Raw genomic sequence first — 13,502 nt, 5'->3', positions numbered from 1 at the left:
TCCTCTCAAGCTTTCCTAACGCTGCAGTCATCAGGCAGAGCTGCAGGATGGCTGGCCTTCCTCTCGTCGTCTTCTAATCTTCCCACAGCCATTTAAGAAGTACAGGTTACTTCGTGGCCACTGGGACACACACCTTGGGAAAATTCAGCCATTCATAGATAACCTCCTGGGGACACCTATGTGTATGATGTCAGCTGTCCCCGCAGCTGGCACGGTTCCTTGTTGGAGTAGAGGATAATAGTGTTTGTAGTAACTGCTGGACTTTCTGGTTTCCCCATGCTGTGTGCCTGCTCTGGCATGTTCCTTCCTTGACTCTTCTCCACCTTCAGATCTGCCCTTTGCTGTTGGTTACCTAGAAGCAAACCTTCATGATGGCCCTGGTGGAATGGGGCATGTTTTTTCCCCAGAAATTGCCCTGAAAAATCAAAAAAGCGTTCTGTCACTATGAAAGCAGCTGTTTAACAAGGACAGGAGAATATTGAAGAAAAAAGCGTCCCTGATATCCAAATTCAGACACTTGAGTTAAACAACTGAATAAAAAGAATAACCTGCTGCATTGCTATTTTCTTTTGTACACACAATAGTAGGTACTTTCCCTTCCCGTTCACCTTTGTTTTGAGGATCAATCATGTTGCTATTAAAAGAACACAGGAAAAAAATGTGCTCAAGTTCTCCGAATTATTTTAAACTAAAGAAAAGAATTAACACTTGCTTGTTGAGAAATTTTAGGGAAGCAGTTGGTGATTTGGGGGATGAATCAGTGAGCAGGAGAAAGGTGAATTGGGAGAAAGGGCTATCAGTGTCTGAGTTGGAGCAGTGGGATAGTGGCTGGACGGGTGGCTCCTGGAGGCCGTGGTGTTCTCATCAGACAGCAGGTGGCACCAAATAGCCAAAACGAATCTGGAGAGAGGCATGCCAAGCTTGGGTTTCACCTTGGTTGGGTCAAATCGCGCTTTCTGTACCTTCCGAAATTTGGTTAGTATCATTTCCACATTATTTTCCTAGAGATGGTTTCCTCCAAGACTGAATTGTATAAAAGTCTTTCAAGACATGGTCATGAAAATTAACTATCTCCAGAGCCAAGTGGTACACCACAATGTTGATTTATTTTTTGAAGGGGGTTATGACTCTCTGGAGGTTAAAAGTAACGGTAAGGTTATTCCATAGAATGTACTTTTTGAATTAGGTTTTTGAAATTTTCTGTTTTAAAAGTTTTGTAATTACATTGTAATGTAGATGTTAAAATTAATCTACCAATGGATTTATGCTGTTGGGATCGATTATATGTGGCTTAGGGGAATCCAGGATTTTACTCCCATCTAAGATTTTTCTGTTTGAGAAAGGATGGGTTCCTTGGGAACACAGGGCTCTGTTGAGTAGTATTCTTAGATAGCTTGTGCCGCCAATTAAACGGTATAGTTACTTTGTTTCAGCTTTATTTGCTTACCATGGAAACCTGGTTGCACGGGACAGGTGGGTATGTGCAGGGGCTTGAGGAAAGCTTCATTTGAAGCAAAAGAGAATTTTTTTTTTCCTTCTGCTCATGTGGCTTTTTTTGCTTAATATTTTTGCATTGTGGCATATGTGAGGGAAAAAATCAGCTCTTGGGTAGTCGTTGCTGGGTGTGGTCTGGTGTTTTATTAGCACACAAGCTAGTGACTAAGCCTGCTGGCTCTGTTCCATGTCACATTCTTGGTACACATTGAACGAAGCTTTTGCTAAATGAGCATCCAGGTACAGAATCTCATCATGGATTTTTGAACATCGAAACTGGAGAGGGGCAGGGAGAGCAAACATCTTTTCTCTCAGGACATCTTCCTAACACCAAAAAGGGGGAGGGGGTGAGACTTTTTTCCTTCTTAGTAGATTTGCAGTGTGCTAGTTTGCTAAGGCTGTGGGAATGCAAAATACCAGAAATGGATTGGCTTTTTATAAAAGGGGGTTTATTTGGTTACAGAGTTACAGTCTGAAGGCCATAAAGTGTCCAAAGTAACACATCAACAATCAGGTACCTTCACTGGAAGATGGCCAATGGTGTCCGGAAAACTTCTGTTAGCTGGGAAGGCACATGGCTGGCATCTGCTCCAAGTTCTGGTTTCAAAATGGCTTTCTCCCAGGACATTCCTCTCTAGGCCACAGCTCCTCTTCAAAGTGTCCCTCTTGGTTGTGGACTCCTCTTGAAAATGTGACTCTCAGCTGCACTGAGTTCCTTCTGTTTGTCAGCTCATTTATATGGTTCCACTGATGAAGGCCCACCCTGAATGGGTGGGGCCACACCTCCATGGAAATTATCTCATCAGAGTTATCACCTACAGTTGAGTGGGGTGCATTTCCATGCAAACAACCTAATCCAAACATTCCAACTTAATCCCCACTAATATGTCTGCCCCATAAGATTGCATCAAAGAATATGGCTTTTTCTGGGGGACATAATACATTCAAACCAGCACATGCAGATTAACAGAATTTACTCAGATGGCATTGGAAAGCTGACTGAGCCTGAGTCCTTGTGGTGAAATTTTAAATGTGCAGTTTAACCACAGCAATAGGAATCAAACACAGCCTGACTTAAACCAACAGTTCCCTGTTGCTTTAGGTCTTCAGCAAGTTCTGGCACCTCTCTTCCCAAAGAACATCCACTTCTTACCACCTCCATCACCCAGCCGCCACCATCTCTGGGGTAACCTCCCGACTGGCCCCTGCTTCTAGTCTCACCCCCAATAATGAACTTGCCAGGAGTGGACTTTTAAAAGCATGGCCCCAATTATGTCAGTTATTTGCTGAAAATCCTGTAGTGGCTTCCCATCGCCCTTAGAACGAAGGTCAGACTACTTACTCAGGATGACAGAGCCCTTAGTGGTCTGTCCCCACTTAGCTCTCCAGCCTCGTCTCCTTCCCCTGCCTGCAGACGCCAGCACACTGGCCTTCTCTCTGTCCCCTGACATGCCGTGCTGCTTCTCACCTGGCACCTTTACACTGTTTCCTCTACCTGGAATGCTGTTGCTCTTGACCTGTGCGTGATGTTTCTTTTTAAATTGAGATGCCAGTTTAAATCTTAACGCAGGGAGACCCTCCCTGACCACCAGATCCACAGTAGTCATCACTCACGCCCATCATATCACTCTACTTTCATTTTGTTTTCTGGAAACTCTCTTGTGTGCTTTTTGCCCATCTCCTCCTATTAGGATGTAAACTTCGCTAGGAGCAGGGTCCTTACATTATTTGCTTTTATATCCCTAGTATCTGTAATAGTGTCTGACACAATAGTAGGACCTCAGTCTATTGTGGCTGAATGAGTGGATAATAGCTGTTAAAGCTAAACAGGCTTCTTTTGATTCCCTGAGGACACTGTGATCAAGTGGACCAAAAGTTGAAGCCTAAGGTTCTTACTTCACATTTATCCCTGAAAAACACAGCAGGAGTGGGTGCTGATGGTGGTGGTAGAAGTTGTAACAATACAATAATATAGTTGCAGACTTTACTTATTGAACACCTACTATGCACTGGAACTGTCCTTGGTGCTATACATATACCTTTCCATTTAATCATCGACCTCAGCTTTCAGATATGTCAAGTGAGATGTTTTGATAAAATCATCTGTTAGTTCCCTTACCTAACATTTCTGAATTTCCAGGAGAAACTGAAAAATGATAATTTATGGTGACACAATAGAAATAAATGAGTTCATTCAGAAGCTCCAAATAGGTATTAATCCAGCTCTGAGAAAACTTTAAAACTAGAGTTTAAACTTCAGAACAGAGGAAGAAATCCACCATTTGTTGGGCGACCATTGTCTCATTTGGGCCTCTCAGCAAATTCTAGTGTCCTTCCACTGTAATGGTTGGAGAAACTGAGGCTCAGAGATGTTAACTTGGCCACACAGGTTACGAGACAGCTGAAGTTCAAAACCAGCTTTGACTGACTGCAGAGGACCTGTTCTTGACATCCCAATGCACAAATTGTTTTACCATCTACTCACCTTTATCTCAGTAGGTTTCCTGGGGACTGTACTCATTTGGACATCTCAATAGGGTTTTGTTTTTCTTTCTCACAGAACTCTAAGAAGAAGCTGATGTGGAGGAGCAGCTGAGACGGTTCAAGATGACGACCACAGTAGCCACAGACTACGACAACATTGAGATCCAACAGCAGTACAGCGATGTCAACAACCGCTGGGACGTGGATGACTGGGACAACGAGAACAGCTCCGCACGGCTGTTTGAGCGGTCCCGTATCAAGGCTCTGGCAGGTAGGTCTCCTTCACACCCCGTCACCGAGGTGCAGGTGCTTTAAAGTTCCCTTTTAAAGTCATCCATCCAGTCCCCATTGTGGCCGCCCTATTGGAAGGTCATCTCACCTCTATTTTAACATCGAGCCAGCTGACTGTTTTGTAAGGGAGCCAGTTCCATATTTGGAGAACTGTCACTCCTAACAGCCAAAATAATTCAGAATATAGAGCGATTTTTATAGAAATTCAGAAAGAGCTACCCTGTGTAATTGTATCATGCTCACCTAGATTTTTAAATTTCAAAATATTGAAACATACTATACCTTATACAAAAAATGTACAAACTAAACTGTGTACTCAGTGTTTGTGATACATTAATTGACATTAAGTACAGTATTTACAACCATGATTAGTTGGTGTCCACATGCAAGGACTTTAGATCTGAAAAGCAGTTGCTTAGTCTGGTGAGGGCACATTTAATGCTATAACGGGTAAGCTAGCCATTGACTCATTAAAATTAGCGGAAATGCATCTTTATCTTGTGATTTCTCTCTTATTGCTGTGGATTACCCGGAAGCACACTTTCATGATGGCCCCTGGTGGGACTGAGGGGAGGATTCTGTGCTGCAATTGCCTGGGAAATCAGAAAAGGGTTCTGTCACAATGAAAATTCAGCAGTACTTAATTTATGTAAACCAAGGATCAAACTGTAATGTATTCAAGGTCTTGCATCTGTACTATGAGATTTCAAATGAAGTTATTATGGACTTTCCAAGTGAGAAAAGTAAGTTCATCATATTTTTTTTTCTAATGTCTTGAATTAAGATATGTAGATATAGATACATAAATTGAAGTCATGATTTAACCAATTAACGTTTATGATTGATTGTGAATATGTCTCACATTTTTATTATGTGGATAATAGAATCTGATTCTGAGGTATGTATCATTTAGGATTCTCTTGATTGCAAGCAAAAGGAAACCCAATCCCTAATGCCTTAAAGGACAAAGAGAATTTATTGGTCACATAGTAGAAATATTGAGCTTTTAAGCATGATTTTCTCCTGGGTTTAAATGATATGACCAAAATCTGGTTTCTTTCTCTGCATTTCCTGGTTTTACTTGCTAGTGTGGGCTCTGTCCTCAGCCTCTACCCCTGTAGTCCCAAGTTAGCTGCCCCAGGTCCCACGGCCCCTTGAGCCTTATGGACGCCCAGCAAGATAGAGCTCATCTGCTTCCTCATTACTTTCACCATGGTCTGGAATCGGTTCCACTGGCCTGATGGATCTGATTGGATCATGTGCCTCTCCCTGAACCTTCCTCTCACTGGGGCTCATGAATAAGACGTGTTGATTGGCTTCAGCTAAGTAGGACACAGCCCTGGAGTGAGAGTTGGGTCTGTCGCATCCAAACATCTTGGCTAGAGAATTTAGAATATGACAGAGAGGGAAAAGGGGAATGGATATTGCACATGCAGCCAACTAAGTGTTACAGAAAAATTAGCTGCCTTAGGATAATTTGTCTCTTGAGCTGTGGTGTTTTGGTTTGCTAAAGCTGCTGGAATGCAATATACCAGAAATGGGTTGACTTTTACAATGGGGATTTATTAGCTTACAAATTTACAAGGCTGTGAAAATGTCCCAATTAAGGCATCAACAGGATGATACCTTCTCTGAAGATAGGCTGCTGGCATCCGGGGTTCCTCTGTCAGATAGCAAGGCACATGGCCAGGGTCTGCTGGTCCTTCATTCCCAGGTTTAATTGCTTTCAGCTTCTGGTTCCAGTGGCCTCCTCTTTGAGTTTCATTGGCATCCTCTCTTAGCTTCTTTGGGTCTTTCCATCTCTAAGCTTTCTTGGCTTTTTCTGTCCTTTAACCTCTCATAAAGGATACCAGTAAAAGGATTAAGACCCACCTTGAATGGCGTGGGCCACATTTAAATTGAAATAACCTAACCAAAAGGTCCCACCCACAATAGATCTGTACCTACAGGAATGGATTAAAAGAACATGGCCTTTTCTGGAGTACAAAACAGCTTCAGTCTACACAGGTGGCAATATAAAGCTCTTTGTTGAGCTTGCCTAATTTGGGGGCATAAATGAATGATTAATCACTTATTAGTCTGTCTAGAATTGGGACTTTATTTTCTAGCTCATTCATTAAAATAGGACCTTATGGAAACCATGATCCTGGCTTGGGCTAGTGGATTCATTTGTACTTTAATCTCTTACCTTTTGAATCTTCTTGAATCTTCATTTGGGCCTTTAGACCAGTATCATAGATGGTGGCCAGTCACCTTTGTTTCATGAGTCATTTGCTCTCTGGTTCCAGGTTAGCAAGTATTATTGTCCTTTTAAGGACAATTTTAGTTGCAAATTTCAAAGTAGTTCTTTGCTCCTTGAATCTGTTTTTTCCCCCAAGTTCCAGAGGAAAGCCCCCAGCTGTCCTCAGTATTGATCAATTGTCCACCCTTTCCACCATGTCTTTCCCTGTATGTGATCTAGGTCCCTGAATAGTTGTAGTTGTGATAATGATTATTGCAGGCACTTAATATGGTGCTTACTCAGTGCCAGGCACTGTTCTAAATGCATTTTTTATATTAACAGTTGTTCTAGTTTGCTAATGCTGCGGAATGCAAAACACCAGAGATGGCTTGGCTTTTATAAAAAGGGGGTTTATTTGGCTACACAGTTACAGTCTTAAGGCCATAAGTGTCCAAGGTAACACATCAGCAATTGGGTACCTTCACTGGAGGATGGCCGATGCCATCCGGAAAGCCTCTGTTAGCTGGAAAGGCACGTGGCTGGCATCTGCGCCAAAGTTTTGGGTTCAAAATGGCTTTTTTCCAGGACGTTCCTCTCTAGGCTGCAGTTCCTCAAAAACGTCACTCTCAGTTGCTCTTGTGGCATTTGTCCTCTCTTAGCTTCTCTGGAGCAAAAATCTGCTTTCAACGGCCATCTTCAAACTGTCTCTCATCTGCAGCTACTCTCTCAGCTTCTGTGCATTCCTCAAAGTGTCCCTCTTGGCTATAGCTCCTCTTCAGAATGTCACTCACAGCTGCACTGAGTTCCTTCTCTTTGAGTCAGCTCATTTATATGGCTCCACTGATCAACTTAAAACTCACCCTGGATGGGTGGAGCAACACCTCCATGGAAATTATCCAATCAAAGTCATCACCCACAGCTGGGTGGGGCTCATTCCAAAGAAACACTCAAAGAATTACAATTTAATCAACCCTGATAATGTCTGTCCATACAAGATTACATAAAAGATAATGGCGTTTGGGGGACATAATACATTCAAACCGGCACAAGAGTCAATCCCGTAATAACCATATGAGGTGGTTATTATCTACAGTGTGTGGATGAGGAAACTAAAGCATGGAGAGATTAAGTAACTTGTTCAAGATGACACTATTGGTAAGTGGCTGAAAGCAGATGGACTCCAAAATGAATGCTGTATTATTTTCTGTATTCAGTAAAGTAGAAATATGATTCAAAGTTCATTGTTGTACAGTATTGACAGTAGGTTAATTTCAGTGTGTGGCCTAGAAGAAACTGTGAGTAACCACAGCAAGTACTGAAAAGAAAAGTGTCACCTCCAGACTAAATGCTATTTAAGAAAAAGAATTACTTTCACTGCTTGTAGAAGATACCAGAAGAGCCAGTTTTGCAGTTTGGTTAATGGAGGAAATAATCTTACTGCCTTGTTCTGTGGGGCTGAAAAAATCTCTGAGCCTCTAAAAAACCATATCGTGATAGCAGGATAACAGAACAGTCCCACAGTGTTGAGAGTTGAACAGTGGTTCTAGAATTTGAGCATACGTAGAGTTACCTAGAGGGCTTGTTTAACACACAGATTGCTGGGCCCATCCCAAGTTTCTGACTCAGTGGGTCTGGGATGGTGTGTGAAAACTTGTTTCCCCCAGGTTCCCAGGTGGTGCTGATGCAACTGGTCCAGGTGATCGCACATGAGACTGGTATATAGTATTGATGATACCTGTGCTCCCTTGGGGAACTGAGACCATGTTCTGGTTTGCTAATGCTGCCCATTATGCAAAACACCAGAAATGGATCGGCTTTTATAAAGGGGGTTTATTTGGTTACAGAGTTATAGTCTTAAGGCTATAAAGTGTCCCAGGTAAGGCATCAACAATTGGGTACCTTTGCTGAAGGCAGGCCAGTGGCTTCCGGAAAACCTCTGTTAGCTGGGAAGGCACGTGACTGACATCTGCTCCAGAGTTCTGGTTTCAGAATGGCTTTCTCCCAGGACGTTCCTCTCTAGGCTGCAGCTTCACTCCAGAATGTCTCTCTCAGTTGCTCTTGGGGCTTTTGTCTTCTCTTACCTTCTCCAGAGTAAAAGTCTGCTTTCAAAGGCCATCTCCAAAATGTCTCTGTAAACTGCAGTTCCTCTTTCAGCTCCTGTGCATTCTTTGAAGTGTCCCTCTTGGCTGTAACAAGCTTGCTTCTTCTGTCTGAGCTTATATAGTGCTCCAGTAAACTAATCAAGGCCCATGTTCAATGGGTGGGGCCACATGTCCATGGAAATTATCCAGTCAGAGTTGTCACCTACAGTTGGGTGGGCCACATCTCCATGGAAACAATCAAAGAATTACAATCTAATCAACACTAATATGTCAGCCCACACAAGATTGCATCAAAGATAACGGCGTTTGGGGGGACATAATACATTCAAACTGGCACAGACCATTTCATCTAGACCCAACCTCAGTCTAGGAAGAAATAAGTATCAAACTCAACAGGGCATCTTAAAGACATACTTTAATGTGGGAGTGGGATGGAAGGCTGACCACCTGATTTTGAGAAAACGGAAGTATCTTCCTGTGGCTTACAGGAATAGTGTACGGAGTACAGTGACGGGCCATCATGAGTGCTGTTGTAGCATTAATTGCATGTTCCAAAGTGGATTAGAGTCGCTACAGCAGTAGAAATGTATGTATCAAATCTCCTGTGTACTTGTAGGACACTCTGCATGTTTCATCTTCTATTGACTTCAATCTGAATCCTGAGATTTATGAAAGAAACTAACACAGGAATCCATGTTTTTATGGTGTGTACATCTTATATTGATAATGTAGCCACCATGATGTGTCTTTACCAAGTAGCTTCAAAGGTTTGTATCTCTAGGGAAATAGGGTGGGGTAAAATACATGGTATTAATTTTCACCCAGTTTACAGATATGTTTTTATTATTAGACTGCAATACACACATGTACACACACACACACACACACTGACATGCTTCCTGTGAGTTCTAAAATCACTTTTGTTGATTTTTAGTTTACTTGTCTTTGTCCTTCATCTTCATCCTCAGAATTTGCTTTTAACTCATTAGGAGTCTGATATTTCATGGAGGAGATGGTTACCCTGGTGTAGTGTGTAACATATCATATTTTTTAGTGTAGAAATCAGGCCTGTGATCACTTGTCAGTTGCCAGTTTGTGGCAAAAATGAACAAGGTTGGAGTTGGGTCACTTCCCATTGCCCAGTGAGCTTTGACTCTTTACATGCTCTTTAAATTTTTTGCTTGAAAATTAGTCTGTCTCACATCTCAGTCACTCATCACCCCTTCTTACTCATTAGTAACCAGAAACGTCAACCTCATGCCCAAGAGGAAGCATCCTCAAGAGGGGATGGCACTCTCCTATCTTTCTAATCAACTAGAGCATCTCCTGGTGAGACTGAAAAAAGTGGCTTTTCTAAAAGGTAGAGAAAAGCATCATCTGAAAACTTCTCCCCTCATACAAAGTTAGGTGAGGAGGGAACCTCTCACATCTTCATGCAGCTTTTATAGATTTAAGACTTAGATATAGTTTACTAAAGTAAGTAGAATTAACATCAACTATGGCCACGTGTTACAAACTTATATATATGTACATAGCAAAGAGGCTGGCGAAATATATACTTAAGCCTACCATGCAGTGGGTTGGCTTAAACAATGGGAATTTATTGGTTCACAGTTTTGAGGCTAGGAGGAGTCTAAATTAAGGCATCATCAAGACAATGCTTTCTTCCCAAAGACTGGCATTCTGGGGCTGGCTGCAGGTGATCCTTGGTCCTTAGCTCCTCTGTCACATGGCAGTGCACATGGCGGCCTCTCCTGGTCTCTCCCTTCTCTTCTGGGTTCATTGACTTTTTAGCTTCTTGCTTCCTGTTGGCTTTCTTTCTATCTGTCTGAATTTCATTCTGCTTATAGAGGACTCTAGTAATAGCATAAGGACCTTTCCTGATTGAGTTGGGCCATACCTTGTGAGGGTTTGAAGCAGTGTGTACCCCAGAAAAGCATGTTCTGACATGGGTGTAGACCCATTGTAAGTAGACTCTTTCAGTGAGTGGGATCTTAACTTGACAGGTGTGACCCACCTCATTCAGGGTTGATCTTAATCACTCTTACTGGAGTACTTTATGAGAGGTTAAAAGACAGAAAGAAGACACAGAAAAAAGCCAGAGGAGTTGTGAGAAAACACACAGAAAACCGAGAGAAACCAGAGAAACAGAGAAGCCACTGAAGCCAGAAACTGGAAGCAGCGAAATCCAGGAGAGAAGGAAGATAGCAGTAGACGTCACCGTGTGCCTGACCATGTGACAGGGGAGCTCAGGTTTGCCTGTAGCTGGTCTTCGGGGAGAAAGCCTTGCCTATTGATGCCTTGATTTGAACATTTTTACAGCCTCAGAACTGTAAACTTCTAAGTTAATAAATCCCCAGTGTAAAAGCCAACCCATTTCTGGTATATTGCATTTCATGAGCTTTAACAAACTAAAACACACCTTAACTGACGTAACCTCTTCAAAAAGTCCTACCCACAGGAATGGATTAAGTTTAAGAACGTGTTTTTCTGGGGTACAAACAGCTGTACTTACTTCCCTCCCTTTTCATGGCGTTACTGTTGAGAGTTCAGAAGGAAGATGAGAAGAGCCTTAGTCCATCATGTTGAGTAGCAAAGAGGTCATGCCATGCCCATTCAGCCTTGAGGCAGTGCACTGTGAAGTACTCCTTACGCATTCTGTAAATGATTTCCCACATCCCATGATGGCATATCCACATTCCTGACCTCTGACCAAAATGCCTCAGTAATGTGTAAAGTGCGGTAATGAATAAAGTGATTCAAAATAAGCTGAACTTTCTGGAAATCAGCACTTTATTTTAAATACAAATAAAACATAAAACTTTCATCTTTCAAAGAAATGTTGAAGGTAAATGTTTTCTTTTTACAATTGAAGGATATTTATAACCATGCCTTGTATTTTGTGAACACAAATTAAGGGAAGAGATAGTCTTTTAGAAAGTACAATATTTTCAGCTTGAAAATATTGATAAAGTGATTAGAATATCTGAATATCAATGCTCATAAACACCCCCAAAACTTTGATAGGATATGCACTCAAATATTCACTGTTTATTTCTGAGTGCTGAGATTATGAGTGACCTTCCTTTTCTCTTACCTGCATTTGACTTTCTCCTGAAATAAAATCTGTACTATTTTTTAATTAGGAAAAAAAAATGAATGAAAGTATCTTAAGATCTAATATCACATTCAAGAGGTTTGATTCATTTTTTCCCCCAAAAAATGGTGCAGTAGAGAGATGGTAGGAGAAAGCCCATGGATGAATGTACATTTAAATATTTTAAAAAGACAGAAATTTAAAATGTGATTAACTTGGGAATCATTAATCACCAACATTAGTGAGTTCACATTTTGTACAGTAGCTTTTCTGATAAGCTGAGGGCATGGTGAAAGAAATTGACCTTGAGTTTTCGTGGTCCTGGGGGCTTCAAGGACAGCTGACAGCCACAGGATGATGACATGAAAGCACCTAATTGTATTTTCCACTTGCATATATAAAGTAAACGACACTCCTTTGTGGCTGTATATACACACCAAGTTTGCTTTACACATAGACATTGATTTGAATGATCAAGAATTTTGGTGAAGCATTTAATCAGCAAAAGGAATGATTTACTTTAACTATCCAGATTAACACTGTCCAAAGGAATATAATACTAGCCATATGTGGTTTTAAATTTTCTAAGTAAGATATTTTAATTAATCAGTATATCCAAAATATTATCCTTTCAACTTGTAATCAATATAAAAAGCTATTAATGATATCCTTTACATTTTTTAATAGTAAGTCTTTGAAATCCGGTGTGTACTTACAGCACCTGGCAATGTGGGCTAATCAGATTTCTCATGATCGAGAGCTCACATGTGGCCATTGGCTACCGATTTGGACAGTGCAGCTCTGATGACTTCACATAGACACTTTTTATTAGCTAAAACTTTCTGATGCTGCAGAACAAATGTGGACTTTAAAATACCCATCAAATACTCGGTCTTGAGGATATATATGAAACAGTAAGTAATTGGCTGCTTGGCCAAGTGTGAATTTAAATTCTGAGGAATAAAGCATCAAATACCCAGGCATCTGTTCTCAAAGACTGTATTTCAGTAGCTCACTTGTTTAAAATGCATATTCCTAGGCTTCCACCTCCCCTTTCAAATGGAGATTTGAAAACTGTGGGGTGGATCCCAGGGGTCTGCATTTTTAGCAGGTTTCCACATGATTCTCTTGTAGAGCACACTTTGAGAAAAACACTTTCCTAGGACATGACCTAAGTGTTCCCAGTTAATATTCAGATCTTATTATCCTTGCATATTCCCAATGAAGTGAAAATCTGCTTTTTATCTCTTTGAAATATTACTCTGCCCTTTCCCCTAGTAAGCAGGTCACAGCTTACGTTTTGGTATCTTGAGACCCAAGAAGGCTCAATTTTTCCCCAGACTGAGTATTGCGCTGCCACCTGGCGGGAGGTTTGATTCATTTTTCCCCCCCAAAAAATGGTGGCATAAAGAGGTGGTAGGATAAAGCCCATGGATGAATGTGCATTCAAATTAAAAAAAAAAAGACAGAAATTTAAAACATGATTAATTTGGGAATCATTAGTCATCAACATTAGTGAATTCAAATTTTATGCAATAGCTTTACTTCTTGTAACCCCTGGCCCTAGGACAGCCCCTGCCTGGCTGGATTCTCTGCCGCTGGAGGTGACGGTGGTCCCCCACTCCGGCCCCATCACTGCTTGGGCCTTTTAATTGTAACCTCCAGGAAGGTAGAAAATACCTCTGGATCTAAATTCACTCTCTGGTGCTAATGAAAATTAGTGGGAGTATATGAAAAATACATCCTAAAAAATTCTGCAGCTGTAGATGAAAATTTTAGGTATAGCGTTTTCTCAGGGATAAAGATCCAGGTT

The 13,502-nt window shown here is 41.4% G+C and overlaps 1 protein-coding gene across 2 annotated transcripts in view; it reads left to right on the top strand.

Moving 5' to 3' along the window:
- SPTBN1 (spectrin beta, non-erythrocytic 1) overlaps positions 1–13,502 on the top strand; it is a 197,263-nt gene that overhangs the window by 53,447 nt on the left and 130,314 nt on the right. The window contains exon 2 of one of the 2 annotated variants that reach the window (XM_037806814.1): positions 4,055–4,249. In XM_037806814.1, coding sequence (XP_037662742.1) covers positions 4,102–4,249 — 148 coding nt within the window. In that variant the 5' untranslated portion in view covers positions 4,055–4,101. Of the gene's footprint in view, positions 1–4,054; positions 4,250–13,502 lie in introns of those variants that run through there. The other variant, XM_037806815.1, reaches the window with a different exon arrangement.

This window comes from Choloepus didactylus, chromosome 17, assembly GCF_015220235.1.
Source record: "Choloepus didactylus isolate mChoDid1 chromosome 17, mChoDid1.pri, whole genome shotgun sequence".
Lineage (NCBI taxonomy): Eukaryota > Metazoa > Chordata > Mammalia > Pilosa > Megalonychidae > Choloepus > Choloepus didactylus.
This window is presented reverse-complemented; position numbering and strand designations above follow the sequence as displayed.